This window comes from Phyllostomus discolor, chromosome 8 (assembly GCF_004126475.2).
Source record: "Phyllostomus discolor isolate MPI-MPIP mPhyDis1 chromosome 8, mPhyDis1.pri.v3, whole genome shotgun sequence".
Classification (NCBI taxonomy): domain Eukaryota; kingdom Metazoa; phylum Chordata; class Mammalia; order Chiroptera; family Phyllostomidae; genus Phyllostomus; species Phyllostomus discolor.
Genome location: NC_040910.2, coordinates 61,091,266 through 61,109,489, shown reverse-complemented (window position 1 = coordinate 61,109,489; position 18,224 = coordinate 61,091,266). Strand labels below are relative to the sequence as shown.

Sequence of the window (18,224 nt, the reverse complement as noted above, 5' to 3'; positions counted from 1 at the left end):
TCCACAGTGTCTGGCTGTGAAGGCTGCTATGCAGGGAAACGTAAGGCCATGTTCCTTTGGGGTGGAGTGTGTCCTGGCCCACTGCTGCCCTGCGCGTGGGGGCAGAGCTTGGCCGCCCTGTTGCCTCAGCTGCCCTGCTCCTCTTTTCTCATGTTCCCTCCCACCACACCTGCTCTTCCCCAGCCTCCTGTTCATCCTTTCCCCGGCTTCTCATGAAAGAAGCCATTTTTCCTGCCACCAGCCTTGGCCTCAGCAGCCCACTGTCTGTGTGGTAAACTTAGGAGGAGGTTTTAGAGGATCCTCAAAAGAAGGGCACTGGTAACTTCCTGAAGGCAGGAAGACCACCCATGTTCATCTTGGCAGCCCCATAGGTCACTGTGAGAGAGAATGTTGTTACCTCTGGTCACCTGGAGTCCAGTGTGAGCAGAGGCAGACCTCAGTGGCCGAGTATGCTGAGCTGCAGAGCTGTCCTTGGCAGGCTGAGCGGAAGCTGGCATCTCCAGGGGTGGGCAGTAGTGGAGGAGGAACAGATCTGACTGGTGCAGAACTGCCAGGCTCAGGGGGGCCTCCAGCCCTGGCCTCCTCAGGGAGCTTTCCAGCATCTCCAGATCTCAGCCTCCTCATTGCTACTGGGGGGTGACACCCACCTCACAGGGAATGAGAAATCCAGCACACCCTGCCTGTCACCTCTTGGGTGAGGAGATGAGGGCTCCAGAGAAGGCTGGTGGCAGTCCCACACTGCATCTGGCACTGACCAGCAACTTTGACCCAGACCAGTTTCTTTACCTTTCTAAGCCTTCTAACTTTAAGAAGATGGGGTAAGAGCACCCACTTAAAATAAGTTGTGAGAAGTGAATGAATTATATAGAATGTGAAGGAATCCCTCACATTACCTGGCATGTAGTCTGCAGTTAATGGTAAGGTCATGCCTCTCTTTGTGGCCATTCTTTGTCCAGGTAGTACCTTATTGTATGAACCAAGTTCTATGCAATGCTGCATAAGGTGGCCAGTGGTCAGGTCAGTGGGGCAAATGAGGCCGTCAGAAATGTCCCCTGTTGCTGGTGATGTCCTGCCAAGGAGACATTCCCCACTAGTCGACTGTGGGATTAGGGGACACCGACAGGGGAGGGCCAGGTAATTGCGTGGGCTGACTTTCCAGAGAGCTAAGCAGTTCAGAAAGCTGTGTCAAGGCAGGGGAGAGCTTGAAGATGTCCCGCAGCCTCCTGAGTGGTAATCATGTCATTGTGGCTGTCATTACCTGGCTCTCCCTGTGCAGAGCTCCATGTCACCCTCACCACAGACCTGGAAGGGCGTGCTCACATGTCCACTTTACAGATGAGGATGCTGAGGCTCTGGCAGACTTGTTCTAGGCCATTCAGGAAGAAAGTGGTGGCACTGAGGTTTAAGCACATACTGGCCTTCTGGCCAGAACCCACATGTGCTTGTGCTTTTCTGAGTGGCTAAGGCCCATGTCACTCATTTTACTGGGAGGGGTTTGAAGTATACAAGGACTTTAAAGCTGTTACAGCAACAGAGGCCCCAACCTTTCAGTAACAGTGGAAATCCCTCTCGTTTTCACTTTCAGTAGCAGAGGCAGGGTTGTGTATGTGTGCGAAGTGTGTGTGCACGTGTTTGCTTCTTCACATAAAAGGGCCAGTAACTCAGTGGGTAGTTCAGGCTGTCACGGCAGCCTTCTCTTGTGACAGAGCATGTGTCCCATTGGCTAATGCCTCACATTCAGAAGCCCAGAGAGAGGAGTTAAAATGCTAATTTCCAGAGACCACTCAGCCATTTGGATCCCACTGAAACACCAGCATCCTTCTCCTACAAGACGGATGCCTAAATGAACAACGGAGTGCCCGATTACTGCCCAGGGGCAGTCAGCCAAGGGCTGCCTCCTCACCGAGGAGGAGCGTGAATTGGTGGGAGGCACCTGTGCCACTTAGGTTCAGCTCCAAAGGAGACTGCCGGGAAGACGACCTGGGAGAAGGGCAGAGGGGTGGTGGAGACTCTGCAGCCTTCCTCGGTGCCTGGAGGCTCCCTGGGCTCCCGCGGTGGTTACCTCCTTCCTTCTCTCCCGTACCAGGTGCTGGAGACATGTGTGAAGAACTGTGGCCACCGCTTCCATGTCCTTGTGGCCAACCGAGATTTCATTGACAGTGTTCTGGTCAAAATCATCTCTCCCAAGAACAACCCTCCTACCATTGTACAGGACAAGGTGCTCGCTTTGATCCAGGTAGGTCAGCTCCTCTTGTCCAGTTCGTTGGGCTGAGGAAGATGGGGCCTCTTCTCATGAGTCTTCATGCTCGCCCATCATTTGCAAGAAAGAGTGGAGGCTTCTGCATATAGATAGTTGCTGCAAAATAGTTCTTTTTTACACTCATCCCACTGGATTGAAACCCTAAGCAGTGACTCTCCAGCTGGTTGATAGAGGTTTCCCTGAAGTTTTATGGGTGCCGGGCCCTCTGCTGCCCACAAGGCCATGTGGGGTGTGGGCAGCACTCTGAGCCATCAGGGACAAGGTGGAATAGGAAGGGTCGTCATATCAGAGCTGTGTGCAGGGCTAGTGAGTCACATGGTGAGGCAGCTCTGGAGCAGGCAGGGGAGTAGTGGGCAGATGGCATTGATGAGGGGTTCACTAAGGAGATGACATTTCTGTTGGACGGTGAAGGATGGAGAGGAAAGTGGTGAGCATGTGAGAAATGTCTCAGGCGAGGAGAATAGCACATACAAAGGCCGAGATGCATTAAAGAGGGTAGTCATCACATTCAGGATATATTCTTCATTCATTGTTCTGTAACAAATTACCCCCAAGTTTAGCAGCTTAAAACAATACATTTCCCTACCTCACAGTTTCCGTGGGTCAGGAATTCAGAAGAAGCTTAGCTAGGTGACCCGGCTCAGGAGCTCATGAGGTTGCAGAGAAGATGTTGGCTGGCCGGGCCTCATCTGAAGGCTCAAATGAAGCTGGAGGAGCCACCCCCAGGGTGGCTGACCCCCATGGGTCCTTGCTGACTGTTGGTAAGATGTCTGAGTTTCTTGTCACATGGCCCTCTTGAGTGTCCTTGTGATGTGGCATTTGGTTTTCCCTAGAGCAAGTGACCTGAAGGAGAGCGTGGGAGAAGCCACAGTGCCTGGTGGGACTGTGTCTCAGAAGTCATACCCCATCTTTTCTGTCACCGTCAATTTGTTAGAAGTAGTCACCAGGTCCAGCTTCAAAAAATAAAGGAGTCTGCCCTGGCTAGTGTGGCTCAGTGAATTGAGTGCCAGCCTGCCAACCAAAGGGTCACCAGTTCAATTCCCAGTTGGGGCACATGCCTGGGTTGCAGGCCAGGCCCCCAGTAGGGGTGCACAAGAGGCAACCATACCTTGAAGTTTCTCTTCCTTTCTTTCTCCCTCTTTTACCCTCTCTCTAAAAAATACATAAGTAAAATTAAAAGAAAAAAGTAAGGGAATTAAGCTGTATCTCTTAAAGAGAAGACGATATTTTAAAACCATCACATGGATCCCTGGCTGGTGTGGCTCAGTGGATTGAGCGTGGGCTGCGAACCAAAGTGTTGCAGGTTCGATTCCCAGCCAGGGCACATGCCTGGGTTGCAGGCCATGACCCCCAGCAACTGCACATTGATGTTTCTCTCTCTCTCTTTCTCCCTCCCTTCCCTCTCTAAAAATAAATAAATAAAATCTTAAAAAAAAAAAAGTATCACATGGAGAGGGAAGTGTAATGAAGAATGTCTGGGGCCAGGAGATAAGGCCAGAAAGATGGTCGGAGCTTATGGGCACATATACTGGGGAGTTGGTTCTTTAGCCTCTCAGCAGTGGGGAGCATTGAAGGTTTCTGAGCTAGGTGTACACAGTCAGATCTGGATTTTAGACAGAGCACCCTGGTTCAAAGGCACACATGTCAAGAAGCTCATCCAATGTGGGGTGTTAGTGCTGTGGTACAGGAAAGATAAGGGCCTGTAGGAGCCAAGAGGAGAGGGGAGAACCAATGAGGGTTGGGGGCAAGGCTAAGAAGGCAGAGGCAGTGTGATTAGGGCATGGGCTTTGGAGGTCATGTGGCCCCTGAGGCCGGAGAGAAGAGAGGGCCTGAGCCCAGGAGTCTGCCAACTCTGCCTGGAAGCATTCCCCAGTACTTGGGGCAGCTGGCTTGCCCCCCATTCGGACAGCCCTCAGAGGACTCCCACCCAGGTCTGCAGTGCACATCATAACCTTTTCCATCACCCACTTTTGGTCTCCAGCAACTTCTGTGCAAATGTCCCTATCCCGTCTCTCTCTGAGCTCTCCAAGAGCTGAGAGATGTTCCATCCCAGGGCTAGAGCACCTGACATCATGAGGAGGTGTTCAGTAAGTTGCTGTTTCTCTTAAGGAATGAATGACTGTTGTTTGCTGGAGCTCTAAGGGAGGGAGGAGTGTGGGTGGCCACGGAGCTCCTTGCGTGTTCCTATGCTTTCATTCCACCTACCAGACCACTCTCCCTTTCTCTCTCTCCCGTTCTCTCTCTCCCTCTCTTCTCTCTCCCCCTCTCTCCCCCTCTCTCTCCCCCTCTCTCGCTCTCTCTCGCTCTCTCTCGCATGCGCGCGCCCACACACACACACAGACACAAATCTCACCCCCTGCCCTCCCTACCCACGCCCCAACAACCCCCTTATTCTGGATGTCCCTAGCACACTCCCTTGCCTCAACACCCTGAGTATTTGATGTCAGGAAAGTGAACAGTGGTTTTTATCTCACAAAGGATGGAGCATTGCAACCTGAACCAGGCAAGCCCACAGGAGCCCTGGGTGCGGTCTGTCTGGGTTCAGGCTGGGAAGGAGGACTTCCTGTGGCCAGGCCCAGGGGACATCAGCTGCCACCAGGCAAGCACAATCATGGCTGTGCGGGGATCCCTGCTGAGGGTGAAGGCTACGCTGGCTGTGGTCCCTCTCTCTCCCTGGGCTTCCAGCCCAGTACACCCTGCCCTGACTTCCAGCGCTTTCCCGTGGGAGTCACCACCACCCCAGCACTGCTGCTTCCCACTCTCTGACCTGGGCAGGCGTTTTAACCTCCTTATGTATGAGATGGGGGCCTGCATTCCTGCCTTTCTGCTCCCAGCCCCACGTCTGTAGGTCCATCAGAGCAGCACAGTTGTCTGCACCCACGTCCGGAGGACATCCCCCTGCTGACCTGGCAGCTGCACATGTACCCGTGTCTGGGAGGGAGTGGGTGGGGCCTTGAGGGCCGTGCAGGCCCCGCAGGACACTCAGGACAATGTCTCTTGGGTCCAACTGGGAAAGCGCAAGGGGCTTTAGGTAAGGGTGCTTCCAGGTGGGCTTGAGAACCTAACAGGGGAGAGTTCTTCCTGCCCAGGTTTGGAAGCTTCCTAAAGAATGTTCAGCCCAGGTTTGGTGTGGCTCAGTGGATTGAGCACCAGACTGCAAACCAAAGGGTCACCAGTTTGACTCCCGGTCAGGGTACATGCCTGGGTTGTGGGCTGGGTCCCCAGTTAGGGGCGAGAGAGAGGCAACCACACGCTGAGGTTACTTTCCCTCTCCTACCTCCCTTCCTCTCTAAAAAATAAATAAAATCTTAAAAAAAGAATATTCATCTTTGGTCATGGCTAAGCAACGCAGAGGAAAGCAGGCAGCATTCAGAGGTGGCAGGTGGCTTGGCTTCTGTAATGGGCTGGGCCAAGAAATAAACAAGGTCAGCCTTTTCATTTACCTTTTATTGAATTATATATTCAGGAAATGGCATATTTAAAAAATATATACAACTTGGCAAATTTTTACAAACTGAACATACCCCTGTAACCAGCCCCCATTTTGTGAAGCAGACTGACACACAGTCAGAAGCCCCGCACCCCTGGCGTGACCACTTGCCTGGCCTCTCACAGCATAGATGGGCTCTTCCTGTCCTTGAACTTTATCAGTGGGGGCTCTGTACCAGCGTGCTGGTGTCTGTGGGTCTGTCTGTGCTGTGGCCCTCACCTTGTCACTGGACAGTCTGTGCTGTGGCCCTCACCTCGTCACTGTGGCTGCTGGGTATGTGCACTTCACGTTCTTCATCCCTGACCCTGCTGGCGGGCCCTGGTATTTTGGCGGGCTGGCATGGAAAAGGCTGCTATAAGCATCCAGCACGTCTTTTGGTGAGCATATGTGTCCATTTTTGTTGGGTACATATTAAGTTGAATAGAGGGAACTGCCATCTTTGTTGGTCAAAATGGTCAAATATTAGCCATTTCATGTGGTTTGACCCAGTACCGAGAAGTGGAATTGCTGGGTAGCAGGGATGCCTGCGCTCCGGACTGATAATCGCACTAGCAGCCTTGTGCTCTTCTCTGCTGGCGTGAGCATTGTAGTTGGCTTAACATCCTCCCCAGGGTGTGGCATCTTCATTGCATCTCATCTGACAAGCACATAGGGGTATTGCATCCAGTCAATCTTTTTTAACCCCTTTGAGAAAGAGGATGATTTTATTTATGTCATGAATGTAAATAAAGTCCCCCAGAGAGTCTGATGATTCCTCCTGGAAAAGCAAGTGTGCTCCCTGGTGAGACATGGCTAGGGGTAGGGGTACAGACCGCTGGCTCTCTTGCCAGCCTGTGCGTGGCAGCAGGCCACCACAGAGCTCCAGCTAGATGGAAGAGAATCCGGCTACAGGTGTGGGTGCCAGGGCTATGCAGACCTCTTCATCCTTGTTCCTAGGACATTCCTGGTGCTCATCACAGCCCAGTTGCTGGAAGGTGGAGCTGGGTCAGCCCAGCCCCGCCCTCAGGGTGTGCGGCTCTGACAGTGGTGCCCACTTGTGGGTGAGTGTTCAGTGCCCCCTGCCCTGCTGTGGGTGCCGGCCCTTCCCTGAGGGCACCCTCTCCTTGGTAGCCTGGGAGGAAAGGTGTTGAGAGCAGGGCCACCTTATGAGCAGCTTTCCAACTCTCACTTCCAGCCTTTGAACTTCTTGCCACTTTCAGCTTTTTGGCTGCATTTCTTTCTGTTTCATAGTGAGTCCTGTTTGTGGGGAATGCAAGAAGGACACTATACTCTGTGCCATCCCTTAGCCTTCCCTCGATACTGCTTTCAGAAGCAGAAATGATGTCATCCTGGTAGGGTGGCCTCACTGTGGGCATGCCTGTCCTGCTTTTCCCCCTCCTCCTGTGCCTCAAATTAGAGTCGAGACATACTCTCTTCCCACTGAAGGGAGTGGTACAGGTGGGCTGGGGCAAGAGGAGCTGGAAGTGTGGTGTTCTTGAAAGGTGGGACTGCTGGTGGTGGGCCTGTGGCCAGACTCATGTGGGCCAGCAGCTTTCCAGGGACCCTGCCTCTGGGAACAACAGTCTGGTCCAGGGGTGTGAGCAGAACATGACAGGAGCCTCCTGTGGTGCAGAGAACAGAAGCCATCCTTTAAATCAGTCATTGTTTATTGGCCTGAAATTTGATGATTTAAAACTTTGGATATAGAAATGAATAGGATATGGTTCATCTGGGGTTTGATGTATAATCCAAAGGAAAAGGGAGATAAAAGCACAGCTTCCGCCCCCCCCCCCCCATTAGACCTTCCCTTGGGTCTTTCAACCCCCTAATACTGTAGGTGCACAGGCAGGAAAAGCAAGAAATACATAAAGTGCAGTGCGGTGGCCACTTGGTTGTTAACTAGCCATTGCCTATGACAGGGACCCCTCACAAGGTGCCAGCATTGCCCTGTCACTCTGTTTGCTGATAGGGCAGCCTGCCAGCACCACCTTTATGGTTCCTGGGCTTCAAGTGGAGACCCAGACTGCCCGAGGTTTTCCATTTCTCCTGGAGAACAGATTCTCCGTTCTCTGGGTCAGCTATCTAGAGGAGTGTCTGCTTTACCATGGCACCTTAGTCTGTTGGCAGCCCCAGTGGCCATCTTCCTCTGTTTTCTGAAGTAAGTAAGATAATAGGGTCATTTAGTAACTATGGGGACTGAATTCAGTCTAACTTAACAACTGCTGACTGGCTGTCTTCTCTGGCAAGGGCGAGGCATTTGGGCATTGTCCCAGCAAGATGCTCAAGGCACTTGGTGTCTCTGGATTGCTCCTGCTTCTGTGTTTCCACATACGACTGTTCTTGTAAAAGTTCCCTGCATCCACCCCATTCCCCTGTTGGCAGCATCTTGTTCAGTAGAGAATGCTGCCCTGACATATGTTTTCTTAGCAGCCACCTCACTGAAACTGTGCAGAGGTGCCCTACAGGGGTTGAAATAGCAGCAGGTGGGAAAGGTGTGGATTAGCCAACTCTGCTCAGTTGCAAATAGTAGATGCCAACTCTAGCTTGCCCAGGCAAAGAGGAAAGTTTGTCATGTAAAGGAAGGGCTGCCTAGAACCCTGGGGTATGATGGGGCCTGTGGAAGGGACAGACAGGATAAGAAAAACCTTCCTAATCTCCTGTGTGTCTGCACTTCTCAGCACACAAGCTGCACCATTTCAAGTGCACAGGACCATGGCTGGCATGGGTGGCCAGGCCCATGTCTGGTGAGGACAGTTTTACTTACCCACAGAGTAGCCCAGCAGGCCCCAGGCCTAGCCCAGGGGGGATGAAAAGCTGATTGGCCCAACTTAGGATGTGTCTTTCCCCCTCCCTTCCTGGTGCCATAGAAGAAAGCGTGTTGATTTGTTGTTTGGGCAGATGCCCCAAGAATTAACAACCGACTAGAGAGAAGAGCGGTGGTTCACTAACCTTCATTCATCTCATCTCGTGTTTAGCCCAAGTAAAGAGGTCCCCTGAGCTGTTTGTCCTCCCGTGGCCACAGAGGCTGAAAGCCACACCAAGAAGAACTAGTGTGCTGTTTTCTCCCCAGCCTCCCCCAGAGGCTGTGAAACTAATCTTACTTTAAAAAAATTTTTTTATTTATTGGTTTTTAGAAAGAGAGAGGGAGGGGGAAATAGAGAGAGGAAAAAAAACCCATTGATTTGTTGTTCTACCCATTCATGCATTCATCAGTCGCCTCTTGTATGTGCCCTGACCAGAGATGGAACCTGCAACCCTGGCACTTCGGGACTGTGCTTTAACCCAGCAAGCTACTTGACCAGGGCTATGAAAGTAGACTTAGATGCTTAAGTTTAGACCCTAAACTCAGAATGCTAGTGCTTTTGAAGGAAGATGTAGTCACAAGGCTCCACTGGAGTTTGAATCAGGTGGCTGATGCCAAAGCAGCTGGTGGAAGACAGGGCTCAGGGGCGCTCCTGGGGGGCAAGCCTCCTCCATTGTTGCTGCTCCCCTACTAGCATTCCAGACAGGCTTCAGCAAGTACCCTCAGCCCTCCTGAGACTCTAGAAGGAAGTGTTGGCCAACCCAGAAGAGGTTGTGCTGATGCAGGGGATTAAATCCCAGAGTATGCAACTTAAATAAGTGGATCGAGGAAGCCACAGTGACTGTATTAAGCGAGATGCATCGATTGTAATTAACAAGACTTTTTGGAAACTGACCTTTTAATTTCAAGTGGGTCTGCTGGTTAGAGATAGAGTTTCTGTGGCTGCCTGAGGACTGGTTAGAACCTGTTGCGGGGGCAAGGGAGCCATTTAAGTGCTGGAGACAACAACAGAATTAGTAACAGAGCCCTGGGCATCAGGGAATCTGCCTTCTTCTGTGGGGTGTATGGTGATGGGGTGACTCTGAAGAGCTGGACCCCGTTTGGGAGAGTCATTTTGGTGTACTTTTTTTTTTAATGTATTCTGTAACTTCCATGGAACAGATTTTTTTTTAAAAAACTTTTTTTAGAGTTTCATGGGCCCTGAATGGTGAGGTTCAGATGGTTGGGCATCATCCTGTAAAGTGAAAGGTTGCTGGTTTGATTCCCAGTCAGGGTACAAGCCTGGGTTTGCGGGTTTGGTCTGGGTCGGGGTGTGTATGAGAGGCAACCGATTGCTGTTTCTCTCTCAAATCGACGTTTCTCTCCCTCTCTCCCTCCCTCCCTTCCCTTCTCTCTAAAATAAATAAATAAGACATTTAAAAATAAAGAGTTTCATGAATCTGTGATAAGGGGCAGTCTGTTTAGAATCTGTCCTTCCTGGTCTGTGCCATGTTTTTACCTTTGGAAATTTGGTGGTCACGCTCTTCCACCCCCAGCTGGGTGGGTTTAGCAATGTCTCCTTTAGCATCCTCTCACCTCCCCAGGAATCCTAGAGTTAGCCAGTTTTTCAGTCACACCCCAGTGTCTCCTTTCCACCCAGTCGGCCTGTGGCTTCTGCCCCATCCGCAACCCCAGGAGAGCTCTGCAGAGCAAGAGCAGGCAGGCCCACAGCGGCCTCTTCACTCCCGTCAACTGCACATCACCGGGAATCAAGGTCCTCGAGGTCAGGGAAACGCCTGCACTTTAGGACGTGCCACAGAGCTGGAGTAGAATTTCTCTGGCTCTTCTCCAAGGAAACGCTGCATAGGCTGCACTGAGCTTGGTGTGTTGCTCATGCTCCACAGCACCATCGCAAGACCAGGGTGTTACCATCCGCACTGACAGCACTGGCAGGAGGAGGGGCCGAGTGGGCTTGGCCAGGGCCCTCGCATCTGGGTATAGGGGCACACTGGCCTCTGAGACAGCAGGCAGCTGGGCTGCTTGGGCTTTCAAGCCCTGGGACAGGCGGTGAGAAATGCTCCCTAACAGGCCTCTTATCCTCCCAGGCATGGGCAGATGCCTTTCGAAGCAGTCCTGACCTCACCGGCGTCGTGCATATATATGAGGAGCTGAAGAGGAAAGGGGTTGAGTTTCCTATGGCAGATTTGGATGCTCTGTCTCCCATACACACACCACAGCGGGTAAGCTTCCAGCTGGCATTTTCTAAAAAGACCTATGGCAGAACACGCAAGCCACTGCCACTGCCCTTCTGCGGCTCCATTTGAATTATTCAGCATGTCATCATGCCTTCTCAAAGCTCGAGGGCATTTCTTTTTAGTCACAAGGGGAATGCAGGAGTGAGACAGCTGGTTGACTGGGGATTAAGTGGCTGCAGCGTCTCCCCCGTTTTCATACTGACTGGAAGAATAGAGCAGAGGAATCGGTTTAGACGTGTTCATGGCAGTGGCTGCTTGGGGAAGCCACTTTGTGAGGGTCATTAGCACCTGCTTTTCAGAGGCCCCAGGATCTGGCATGGGGGTGCCAGCATCTCCCTTTGAGAGCACCAGCAGGCCTTGGCAGTGAAGTGGCTGAGCTCAACTTGGAGGCAGGGCAGAGAGCTGCTTCTAATTTTTTCAGCTGTACGGGTTAACCAGGTAGATCTAAAAGGATCCATTATCAAATGGATTTAAAATTTACTTTGCGATATGAGCATTCAGCATTAGCCCATACATGCTTGGGATTCAAAGCCCATGAAAGACCCATTTAGAGGCCTCCCACTGAGGCTCCTGCCACATGCAGATGGTGCCCATCATCCTTTCCTAGGGAATCTGGTGTCCACCTCTGCTGGCTAGGAGTCAGCCCTGGCCTGGGAGAGAGCCAGGGAGCTCTGGGGCCTGGGAAAGGTACCTTGTACCAAAACACTCTGCCTTGCTCGCCCTTGTTTGCCTGTCTCTGAACCGGGGCGAGAAGGACAGCATGCCTGTACAGGTTTCTTGAGTGAACACAGCTAATGCACAAGAGGTTGCTGGAGACGTCCACAGGGAAAGCCAAAGGGGCTGTACTTTCCAAAGCAGTATTCTCATTATGATCCCTCCAGACCACTTCCTGTGCTTTGTGGAATAAGTATGGCCTGTTATTCTTCTAATAATGACACAGACCTATGAGGGGGAGACCCAAACAAAACTGGAATTTATAAGAAATTGTGTATTTATTCTTACATATTCATACTTCAGTCACCTTCATAGTACCCTGCATTTGAGGCAATACACCTATCAAGACTTTTTCACTGCTGAAAAGTTTCTGAACTCATTGATTTTGATGCTTTTAGTGCTTCTGCCGTTTTTTGTTTCGTTTCTTCCACAGTGGCAAAATGTTTCCCTTTAAGGACTTTTTTGCATCTGGGGAAGCAAAAAATGTTGCTTGGAGCGAGATCAGGTGAATAAGGAGGGTAGTGGCACAGGAGTCATGCTGTTTTGGTCAAAAACTGCTAAATGCTCAGCGTAGTGTGGGTAGGGTGCGCTCAGAAATCACATATCATGAAATGGGCAAATATGTTAAAAGAGTCTTCAAAAAAATTTCACTGAAGTGGAATGTAGCCTCTCACAACAACGCCAGCTGGTGCACTAATGCAGATGGGCTTCTAAGAACACTCACTTAGCAGGGGAAGCATGTGCTAGAAGGGGCCCATGCTCCAGAAGATAATTCTGGTCTTTTTGGGGTCCCCCCTTGTATGTTGTTTTTCCTGTGAGTACAAAGAACATTCAGTAAATTGCGTAATTGGTGTTTATATTACACTACTTGTAAAAGCCAAAACATAATCTTCTGATACCAAATAAGGATTCGTGCGCAGCAAAACTTAATAGCGGCCCCGCCCACCAGGTCCCTTGGTGGTGCTCATATAGGGAACCCTGACCAGAGCCCTGTCAAAGCACCCTCACTACTGTCTTTGGAGTTGCTTTACTTACTTGGCTGCACAATGAGCAGAGGGGGGAGCCATTGGGAGCCCCCTCAGTGGAGAACCTGGGAGCAGAGGGCACCCTCCAGCATTGTAAGGCTGCTATAGTGCTGGGCCCCCACCTATCTGTGGGCAGCTGTGTGGGAAGCACTGCCGTAGGTGGGGTGGGTGCCAGGCCCAGCAGCACAGGCAGCCTAGGTAAACAGAGGACTTTTGTTGCCATGCCAGAGTGTCCCTGAAGTGGATCCAGCTGCCACCAGGCCCAGGTCCCAGCTGCAGCAGAGGACGAGTTCCAGCTCCTACTCCTCGCCTCCTCCTGCTCCCTACTCTGCTCCGCAGGCCCCGGCGCTGAGTGTGACCAGCCCCATCACAGCCAACTCAGAGCAGGTACTCACATCCTCCCAGGCCATAGGCACGCAAGCCAGTCAGCCGTCCTCACCCACCCTTTCTGGGGACCACGCAGGGGCTCCCAGGCTAGGCACTGTGCTAGGTGTCGGTGACCCACAGATGGAAGGGCCAACCCCTCTCCTGAGGACTGAGAGGCGAGGTGGGGGACAGGTGTGAAGACAGTCAGGAGAGAGTGGTCACGCTGGTGCAGAGCGGTCTCCACATGTTCTGAGAGCAGAGCTTCACAGCCTCTGGCAGGCAGCCAAGGGCATGGGACTGCTGAAGGTCTGGAAGTTGGAGCGGAGCCTTGTTTGGTGAGGTGTATTGGCAGGGGGCACAGAGTGTGGCGCTATAGCAGCAGGGGGTGGTTTGGAGGATGAGGGGTGGGGAGGAAACTGGGGCAGCAGGTGAGGCCAAGAGCACAGGAATAGAGTTCAGAGAGGATCAGACTTATCCCGTGAGGAAGGCCAGACATCAGCAAGGCCCTTGGCAAGGCCCTGCTTGTCTGTGGAGGCTGAGGTGGGACCCGGAGGCCTTCAGGAAGTGCCCTTCCTGCCTTTGTCCCATGCGCCTGCCTTTTTGAGTGCCTTCCTGAGAAGCTGCTGCCCTTTAAACCCAGACTGACCTTTTTTAAATGGGATGTGAAGCCTGGTCTTTGGGTGAATCTCCAGAATTTCCATTAGTTAAAATTTGAGAATGGGTCAGACTTAGAAAAAATCTATACAATGTTTATACTTTTTAAATCCTTATTTAGTATCTCTGACAATGTCACTATTAGCAGCCTCAACTAATTACCAGGACATGCAATCCTGACGGGCTAGGGGAAGGGCTGTGCCAGGGCCCGCCATCCTTCCTTCACCCCTAGGCCAAGGAAAGACGTGGCAAGCAGAGGAGGAGCTGCTGCTCCAGGCAGTCAGCCTTCTCCCCTGCCACCCCTGTGGTACTGAACAGTCTTAGCCTCTTGAGGGGCAGTTGAGGGAAATGCACACCCAAGTGCTACGTGCACTGCTGAGGAGAGACAGGGAGGCCCAGCGTGTGTACATGGGGATCACATAAACTGGGCCTCGCTGCACTGCAGGGGCCGAGACCTAGCCCCAAAGGGAGTTGTAAGAAAGAAGGCCTCTGGCTCCAGGCAGAACTGGGCCACCCTCTCCCCAGAGAGAAAATGAACATGTTGCAAACAGGGTGGCCACTGTGCCCCTCCGCTGACTTGCATTCAGTGCATGGGAGCTCAGGAGGAGTTCTCCCCACAGCCAGAGCAGGTGATGCGAAGTGTTGGGGGTGGACGAGAGGGTGTGAGTACTGACTGCCCTGGGGGAAGGAGGCAGAGGCAGGCAGGGAGCCAGCTGCGGAGCCACCAGGCTTCTCATCGCCACAGTGTGGGGCTTCCTTGGCCACAAACCTCTCCTCAGCAAGACGTGGGCCCCAACCCTTCAGGAAAGCCAGAGGCAGAGGGGAGCCTGTCATCCTGTTGACCAGAAAGGCCTGTCGAAGGAGGGAGGAGTGCTCGGCGGCACCTCGGGGAGGAGGGCTGGGAGAATCCGGGAAGGCTTCACTGTGGACGAGGGTCACATGCAGTTAAAGCGATAGCAAAACCCCACTGTTTGGATGCTGCAGCAGTGTTGGGCATGTGCGTGCCAACTCTGTGTGGACATTCTCACGTCAGTTACTCACACAGCCCTGTGAGATAATGGGTATTATCATCGCCTTTCTAAGGTGAGGAAACTGAGGTCCAGAGAGTGTAAGGCTTATTCTTACTGTGTTCCTGCTGCAGGAGAGACGGCCCAGGCCCAGGATTTGGGGAGCTCTGTTGGGTGGGCAGGTTGGGAAGCTTTCAGGGGTTGTGTTATCCTTTGGTAAGGAATCTAGGAGGAGTGGGTCTCCCTGTAGTCTTTTCCCAGTCCCTCTCCCTCACTCTTGCCACACCAGGAAAGTGTGGTTAACACTGGCCAGCCTCTAGAAGACCATAGCAGTTAGATTAAAAACTGCTAGGAGCTGGAGCCTATAACTCTTCAGTTCCTCAGCAAGGATCTCAATGCTGAAAGGGACTGAGGGATCACACATTCCAACCTTCACTTGAAAGAGCAGAGGCAGAGCCTGTGAGAGTAATTCCCTCCTCAAGGTCCTGTGATGGGAGAGCTGAGACTGTAGACCAGCTCAGTTCGCTTTGCACCCAGCATGCTGTGCCTGCACAGTGCTGCCTCAGTGTCCGAGGTAGAGTCCCTGTGCTCTCGGGGGGCCTCACTCCCCATCAGCACCCTGTAGGAGCTGCCAACCTCCTTACATGCAGACCAGGGGGAAATGAGAAGGCTTCGCTGCTGCACTCATTCGGCAGTATGACCTAGGTGTCATTGTGCATGGACCTTTCACCAAGCAGGAACAGGTGACTGACCTTTCTTTCTTGCTTTCCTCTTCCTGGCCCTGACAGATCGCCAGGCTGCGCAGTGAACTGGACATTGTCCGTGGAAACACGAAAGTTATGTCTGAGATGCTAACAGAAATGGTGCCTGGGCAGGAAGACTCGTCCGATCTGGAGTTGCTCCAGGTAAGGGGCCTCACCCTGTGGGAGCCCTGGGCCCCGGGAGGCAGCAGAGTGGGAGGGACCAAGACTGGGTAGGCCGGGCCCAGCCTTGCACCAGCAGAAACAGCCAGAGGCTGGTGCCAGGCTCTCTCTTGTTTTATTTTCCTTAATAACATTTTTTCCTGATTACAAAATGCCAGTTGCAGAATAGATGCCCATCTAAAGAAAAGGAAGTTCAAAGGAGAAAATGATAATTTTCTTTAATGCCAGCATCCACAAATTACCACGGTTGATGCTTTGAGGTATTTTCTTTCAGATTTTTTTCTGTTTATTCAAATGTAATTGAGATGCTCTGATACTGTACATATGATTCTGTACATTACTTTGCTCCCTCAACACCATTGAATGCCGTGCACATTTGCGATGGGACTCCAACCTCTCCTGTACACGGGAACCAGCTACCCTGAGACTGAGATGAAGCTGAAGCTCCTTTTCTATTCTCAAACACCGAGGATTCCCAGGCCAAGGCCGCTCATGTAGGAGCTCCCGGGGCTCTCTTGCTAATTGGACACAGTGCAGGTCCAGAAGCATGGCAGTAAAGGGTCCAGGAGCAAGGCTGGCCTGCGGGGATGCACTCAGATTAGAGCCTGCTTTCCAGGCCAGCCAGCCCCACACCAGCGGCCAGATCTCCACCACATCCATCCCAGAGGTTTGTGGCCTTTGTAGAGAGTGCCAGCGGCTCTTCCCTTAGAAGCAGTGACCTCGGCAGGGGATGAAGAAAGGATTCTCTGAACTCCCAAGTGCCAGATCTTTTCAGTGGGAGGCAAGATACTTGAGTAAACAAATCAGGAGCCAGACCGGCCTGGCACACTGGCAGGAGTCCTCAGGGCTTACCTTCCGTTGCTATTCTTGCCTGCACTCGGGGCTGTCAGCCCCAGCCCCTCTGGGCCACACCTCCCACCCTGCTGTTGGCACATACTTGCTGCCTGGGAAGGCTCGACTCTGATGGCCCTGTCCTTTAGGCACACACACTGCTGAGTGGCTGCTCCTGGTCTTGAGCTGTTTCTTGTCATGCCCCCTCTATCCTCTGAAGCCATCGGCTCCTGAGGCAAGAGGATGGGTGGAAGCCTGTTCTGGGCCTAACACAGAGCAAAGCCCTGGAGGCCCACAGGTACACTGGCTGAGATCCCTGCTCTGGAGGAACTCACAGCTTAGTGTGGGAGATAGGAGAACAGCTCATCTCCATGACACTGTGTAATTGGGCTGCTCTTGGAGCCAGGGTGCACACCGGCTGCCAGCCCCACCCTGGTTCCCAAACCTCACCCTGATTCCAGCAGTACACCAGGCTTGCCTCAGCTGAGCAGGTCCAGCTGTCCACATGCCACACTTCATGGGACCCAGCATCCTGTCAGTGCGTTCTCAGCCTCCACTCCTAGCCCACAGTGGGGGTTCTTCCGGGTGTTACCTGAGGTATTGGGGTCTGAGATGAGTCTGAAAACAGCATAGAAACCGAGAGGGCTTCTCAAAGCAGCTCTGTGCTTTGTCAGCATGAGAATTCCTGCTGACAAGGGGCTCACAGTGGACAGAACAGAGCTTCTGGCAGCAGGGAGAGGCTGAACAAAGCCAGCGTGCTTCCAGACAGCCAGGGCAGACCCAGACAGCAAGGGTGCTCTGTGTGTGCACGTCAGAGTGTGTGCGTGTGTGTGTTTTAAAACAAACACATCAGCCAAGACAAACAGAACCTAATCTCCTGGCATCAGCTCACAGTTTTCAAAAATAGGTTGCTTCCCATGACGTTTTCCTTCCCTCTGTTTTGTTCCAACTCTGAGCCTACCAGCCCACACTGCTGTCTTATAAATCAAGCAGGAAAGAACAGTGCTGGGGACCAGTGGGAGGCTGTCCTTTCAGCCTGGAAGATTCAGGAGCCAGGCAGCTCTGTGTGAACAGACACGCTCCCCTGGCTGCCGGCCTCACTCTCAGTCATTCCTGTTGTCTCCTCTTCTTTCTCCCCCATCAGTCAGAGGGCAGCCAGGCAGGGTCTCCAAGTGTTGAGGCCAGACTGAACAGTGAGCCTTCCGCATGGGAAAATGGCACAGTCGCTTGGAAAGTGACAGGATCAGAATGTGCCCCGAGGACCCCTCAGTCGAGTTGGAGGGCAGCCAGACTGCTCAGAGTAGAAGCTGTCTAGAGAGCTCACAGTGCTGGCCAGGGCCACGGAAATAAACACTTTTGTCACCAACCCAATTGTTCACGCCAACAAAAGCTGCTCCTGTCTCGAGTGTAAATTGCTGGGTGGGAGGTGGAGGAAATGGGAAGAGAGGAAATTGGAGGTGTCAGCCCCAGGATGCACTGGTGTGACCCACCACAGTTATGGGCGGGTCATGTCCCCATTGTTTCCTGCGAGCCACAAAGCACTTTCAGGTGCAGCCTTGCCACAGCCCTGCAGAGCCACGGAGAAGCTTTCTGGGAAGAGCAGTTTGCCTAAGGACTTTGGGGGGTAACTTGTGGTTGAGGGAGGCTGAGGCTTCTCCACTATACTGTGTTAGCTTAGCTGGAGCTCCGGGGGAAAGAGATAGGAGCCAGCAGCCCCTCTCAGCGTGTGGAGCCCTTTGCTCCAAGTTGGGAGAGACCTTGCAGGCAGCTGGTCCAGCTCTACACTGTGCTGTGATTCCCCCGACAGCAGTTTGCCTGCCTCATTTTCCTTAACATCCTCAGCAACAAGCTGTTCAGGTCAGCCTGTGGAAGGAAGCACGTTATTTCCAAACACACCTGTTGGCTGGACTTTGGAAGGCAGCACAGCAGTGCAAGAAA

The 18,224-nt window shown here is 52.5% G+C and overlaps 1 protein-coding gene across 14 annotated transcripts in view; it reads left to right on the top strand.

The window, feature by feature from the left end:
• The window catches only part of TOM1L2 (target of myb1 like 2 membrane trafficking protein), a 121,770-nt gene that overhangs the window by 78,739 nt on the left and 24,807 nt on the right, over positions 1-18,224 (top strand). For 6 of the 14 annotated variants that reach the window (XM_028534298.2, XM_028534295.2, XM_036032867.1 and 3 more), the window contains 4 exons: positions 2,087-2,236; positions 10,617-10,751; positions 12,734-12,892; positions 15,321-15,437. In XM_028534298.2, the coding sequence (XP_028390099.1) occupies positions 2,087-2,236; positions 10,617-10,751; positions 12,734-12,892; positions 15,321-15,437 (561 nt within the window). The remainder of the gene's footprint in view (positions 1-2,086; positions 2,237-10,616; positions 10,752-12,733; positions 12,893-15,320; positions 15,438-18,224) is intronic. The other 8 variants (XM_036032869.1, XM_028534304.2, XM_028534303.2 and 5 more) reach the window with 4 other exon arrangements.